Raw genomic sequence first — 5,828 nt, 5'->3', positions numbered from 1 at the left:
AATTTATCCAAAATTTCCCCCTAAAATCGGAGATTAAAATTTTCTGTAGCTGGCAACAGTGCTAGCAGACACACACAAACTATCTTAAAAGAAGCTTTGGTATCCCCATAATATATCCTACAAGTATTGTGACGATATCTAATAAAGTAAGCAGGTCATTAAAAATATTTCAGTCTACCTAAAAAAAATCAGCTATCTTTCCACTTAGAGAACAAGGTCTACTGTAAACCTCAACTGTACTTCCCCTAACTATCCTATTGAAACTTTCTATAGTGCGTTGTGAAGGGCAAAGACAAGACTTTCAGATATTGTTACTTTTGTTTCTATGTAGCCAACAAGAGGGATATAATAGACAAAACACGTAATTTTCCCCTAACATCTTGACTTAAAATTTTCCGTAGCTGGCAACACTTTTACCAGACAGACGAAAACTATCTTAAAATGAACACTGGTACATTACTAATATATCCTACAAGTATCATGGCGATATTTAAGAAACAATGCTTCTAATTATCAAAAATATATTTCGATAAACAGAAAAGTAGGGGAAAATCAGGAGTTAGAACCTAAATCCGAATTTTTCGTGCGTCCCCTAATTACCTCACTGTAACGATATGTACCCGAGTTGGTTCAGTAAGGACAAATGTTCGACTGGCGTAAGTTGACTTGCATGCGGACGTCTAGGTACGGTTTATAACAAAAATTTCGATTTTTTTGCCCAAATTTAAGGAGATTTTAATTTCCGTAGTTGGCAACACTGCGCGCAAGCCCGTCCAATTGATGTCAACAATCAGGTATCCATCCACCGTATCTACCTGACAAGTCTTAAGGAGGTCTCTCTACAACGAATGAAGCTACAGGGGAAAAGTAATAAAGAAAATTCGAAAATTCTCGAATTTTTGACTGGGGTGAAATTTGAGAAGGAAATTCGACACACAGAAGAAAAAGAAACTAAAATGATAAAATATGGACCAACCATATTTGAAAAAAATATATATATACTGATTTCTTAATTACTAACCATACAGGAGCGGATTAAAAAAGTGACACACCCGTATGTGCCACTTTGGCCACCTGGGTCCGAAAGGGTTACGAGTGTACATTTAATTACATTTTTTTTTTTTTACTACTAACTTGTGTTGTTTGGGATTATTTGTGTGTTTAACAGTGTGTGTGCCTTTAGCTGGCAACAGTGTTCAAGTGGCTTAACGCTTTTCTATTGTTTGGTGTGAATAGTGGGTGGAGGCAGCAAGAACATGAAGTTTTGGTGGACCATATATCATGGTCGAAAATCATATAACATAACATAAACAATAAGCCATCGCAATCACAATCATTTACAACTAAAGTCCTTGTGAACATGTTTATTCTCGTGTATTATTTTTCTGTGCAAATTGTAGTTGTAATCATTAAATACAGTGAATTTATATTGGGTTGCATTCATGTGGTGTACGAATCAAGCCTTACAGTCCACTAGTATGAATATTGTTTTTAGCATTGTTATTGTACTTTAGTGAAGTTACAAATATATACACACCTATTGTACATTGGTCCTATCCGGGCCACATGAGTGCGAAGATTTCTGAGAATTGTTCTGTGCTGTTGTGAAGAGAAATGTGTTTGTGTCGACCTATATGTGGTGTTATCACGTACGTTGGACACTAATCACGTTTTGTGTAGGCGGACAGCTGTTGTACCAGGACCAGGCTTCTGGAGTATATTTCATAGGTAAAAAAGAAAACAAAACATCAACTTCAGGTCAGTAGTTTTTTATTCTTCATATTTCTGCGTAGCATTTAATCATGAGTGAATCACACCAGCGTCTTTTAAGGCAAAGATCTGCATACAGAGGCCAGTTAACCAGAATAAACACTTTTGTTCAGGCCTTTGATCCAAATGAAGGCAATATAGAAGAAATACGTGCACGCTTAAAACATCTAAATAACGTCTGGTCAAAGTTGCAGGAGGTGCAAGATACTATTGAAATTGATCAAATCGAACCCGAAGCGGAAGCAGTAAACGCTCGTGCAGAAATTGAAAATGTGTATTTTTCTTTAGAGGCTCAAATGCAAGCACTTGTTTTAAAGCATCGAAATAAAGAATCAGCTGTTAATAATAGCACTAGCAGTAGCGCACAAGTTAAATTACCAGTCATACAGTTGCCTGCATTTGACGGAAACTGTAAACATTGGTTATCATATAAGGACACCTTTACATCTCTTATTCACGAGAATAAAGACATTTCCACAGTACAGAAGTTTCAGTACCTCCGAACTTCTCTTAAGGGCGAAGCGTTAAACCTAATTGAAAATTTACCAATTACCGAAACAAATTATTCAATAGCATGGCAATTACTCGTTGACAGATATTCAAATAAAAAGCTAATTGCTTCTTCTTACATTCACGAAATACTACAAATCAAGCCAGTGTATAAAGAAAATGTAAGTGAACTTCGCGCTTTTATAAATACAGCTGCTAGTAATATAAATGCGCTACAAGCACTTGAGCCAAACGTAAACCTCACAGACGTAATTTTGACCCAACACTTTGTATCAAAATTAGACGCAACTACTAGAAAGTCATGGGAGCTTCAAAATACGAATTCTAATTTTCCTGCTTTATCAGAATTCTTTTCGTTTCTCGAGAAACGTTGTCAGGTGCTTGAGAACATGAGAACTAGTATTGATGGTGTGAAGCAAGGTAGTAGCGTACAAAACAAGCAAGTAAAAAGTATTCAGTCATCAAAGACTTATTTATCAACATTTTCAAATGCATGCGAATTTTGTAATAGCCAGCATCCCTTATATTCTTGTTCGTCTTTTGTGAATGCGGCACACAGCCAAAAGTTAGAGTGCATTCGTAAAAATAAATTATGCATGAATTGTTTGAAAAGTAATCATGTTTTGAAGAATTGTAAATCGAGAGGTTGTAAAAAGTGTTCCAAAAAGCACAATACATTATTGCATGTAGACGTAACAAAGGACAAATCAGTGCGGTTTCCATGTGTAAGCAGTGCTACGGTGCAAGAGCGTAGTAACAACTCAGATTCCAGTGAAAATTTAGGGCAAGTGTCATATTGTGCATTAAAGGCTAGGCCTAACGCAAGAGTGTTGTTATCTACTGCAATAGTAAAAGTAAGGGATAACAAGGGAAATTTGGTTCCTTGTCGCGCGCTTCTAGACAGTGCTAGTCAGACCAATTTCATAACAGAGAATTTGGTGCAACAATTGAACATCAAACGGTATAGACAGTATACTCCAATTCAAGGTATAAATCAAGCGATATCTAATACAAAGTACTCTGTAGATATTTGTGTCCATTCATGTGTTAACACATTTTCATTGAATATAAGTTGTTCAGTTCTCCCTCACATTACAAGTAAACTACCGGAAGAAAGAATTAATTATGACGATTGGAACATTCCCAAGGACACTGTTCTAGCAGATCCTACTTTTAATACGCCTGGAGACATAGATATTCTGTTAGGTGCGGAAGTATTCTAAATAATCATGAAGTCAGGACACAAAACACGGCCAGGTGATTTTCCAGTGCTTCAGGAGACAGAATTGGGATGGATCGTGGCAGGACCCATTCCTCAAGAACGTGACCCCCATATTCCATTAACAACATGTTTTGTGAAGACAAACATAGATCTACAGCAACAACTTCAAAAATTCTGGGAACTAGAAGAAATTACTGTTACACCTAGATCAAGCGAAGAGCTTGCATGTGAGCGACATTTCGTTCAGAATACAACAAGAGATCATACAGGGCGTTTCATTGTACGATTGCCTTTGCTTGAAGACCGTACAGTTTTAGGCGATTCTTATCAGCAGGCATTGGTTAGATTAAAGCAATTGGAAAGAAAATTCGATCAACACCCGGACTTTGAAGCTAAATATACGGAATTCATGCAAGAATATGAAGATCTTGGTCACATGGTAAGGATAGATGAGCGTAAAAAGGAGGACGTCAGCGTTGCATACTATTTGCCACATCATGCAGTTTTTAAACCCACAAGCTCTACAACGAAGCTCCGTGTAGTGTTTGATGCTTCAGCAAAATCTGACAGCGGAAAAAGCCTCAACGACATTCTCTTAGTTGGTCCTACAATACAGCAAGATTTGTTTTCTATCATTTTGCGCTTTAGAACTCATTCGATAGTATTCACTGCAGATATCGCTAAGATGTATCGCATGGTCAATGTTCATCCAGAAGACACGCCATTACAACGTATATTGTGGAGAAGATCTAGAAATGAACCGATTCAAGTTTTTGAGTTGAAAACACTAACGTATGGTACGGTATGTGCTTCATTTGTGGCCACAAGATGCCTACAGCAATTAGCAGACGAAGAAGAGCATAATTACCCTGTAGCAGCAGAAATATTACGTCGAGATTTCTATATTGACGATGTTTGTAGTGGCATGAGCAACATACAGCAAGCTCTAGAGGTCCAGAAGCAATTGATAGAGTTACTGGGAAAGGGAGGTTTTACACTTAGAAAATGGAGTTCGAATGATCCAAGATTATTGGAATCCATCTCGCCAGAGCTTCGAGAAGTGCAGCGTCCAATCCAGTTCCACGAAGGCCAAGGCGTCAAGGCATTAGGATTGTCATGGCATCCAGACAAGGATATATTTCTCGTTGAAAGCAAGACGTCAACAATGAAGATTCAAGAGTGCATTACTAAACGCCAGATTGCTTCAATCATTGCCTCTATATTCGATCCATTAGGAGTAATTTCACCAGTTGTCATTTCATACAAAATATTTTTGCAAGAATTGTGGCGGCAAAAGGTTCAATGGGATGACAATATACCAATCGAATTAGCAAAGAAATGGACTCAATTGTACAAGCAACTTCCATTAATCAATCAGATAAAATTCGACAGATATGTACTCGTTGAAGGAAACATAGAGGATATTCAGATCCATGGTTTTTCAGATGCTTCTCAAAGAGCATATGGAGCTTGCATTTATATGCGATCGATCAATCAACAAGGAGAAATATCAGTTAAGTTATTATGTGCTAAATCACGTGTGGCCCCAGTCAAGAAAATCACTCTCCCACGTCTGGAGTTATGCGCAGCAGTTGTTTTGGCAAAATTAGTTCACAAGATTTTACCAATTTTAAAATTGAACATAAGTAGCGTCCATTTATGGACCGACTCCCAAATCGTGTTGGCATGGCTAGCTTCTCCGTTTAATAAATGGAAACCTTTCGTGGCCAACAGAGTAGCTCAAATTCAAGACTTAACTGACGTTAGCTGTTGGAAACATATAACTTCTTCAGACAACCCTGGAGACTTGATTTCAAGAGGAATAGATGCAGTTTCCATAAAGGACAATTCATTATGGTGGCACGGTCCACAATGGCTTTCTAGTTTACAATCTAATTGGTCAGTGACAAGTAAGGATTCATTGCAACCAGATCAAGTTCCAGAGAGTAAGGGAACCATAACATTGACAGTCACTTTAGACAATTGGTGCAATGAAACCATAACAAGATTCTCAAAATTGTCAAGGTTAGTTAGGACAATAGCATATTGTAGACGTTTTGTTCATAACATCAGACACAAGCAAAACAAACTAACAAAAGGTCTTTCAATACAAGAACTCCATACAGCGCTCCATGTTTGCATCAAATGGACACAAGAAATTGGATTTCACAGCGAATTACAGCATCTTCGTGATGGAAACATTGTTCCACCAAGAAGTAAACTGAACAATTTACATCCATTTTTAGATAGTGAAGGCATGATCCGAGTTGGAGGAAGATTGGAGAATAGTCAACTTCCGTTTGACGCCAAACATCTACAACGATAA

At 37.6% G+C, this 5,828-nt stretch overlaps 1 protein-coding gene across 1 annotated transcript; it reads left to right on the top strand.

Moving 5' to 3' along the window:
• Window positions 1-3,509: 3,509 nt before the first annotated feature.
• LOC145678879 (uncharacterized) lies at window positions 3,510-5,828 on the top strand. The gene has a single exon (XM_081749458.1). It carries the CDS (start codon window positions 3,510-3,512, stop codon window positions 5,826-5,828), a length of 2,319 nt encoding a protein of 772 aa, XP_081605584.1.

Source organism: Thermobia domestica, chromosome 1 (genome assembly GCF_964235325.1).
Source record: "Thermobia domestica chromosome 1, izTheDome1.hap1.1, whole genome shotgun sequence".
Taxonomy (NCBI): domain Eukaryota; kingdom Metazoa; phylum Arthropoda; class Insecta; order Zygentoma; family Lepismatidae; genus Thermobia; species Thermobia domestica.
The sequence above is the reverse complement of the archived record's forward strand: the minus strand, read 5'-3'. Positions and strand labels throughout refer to the sequence as shown.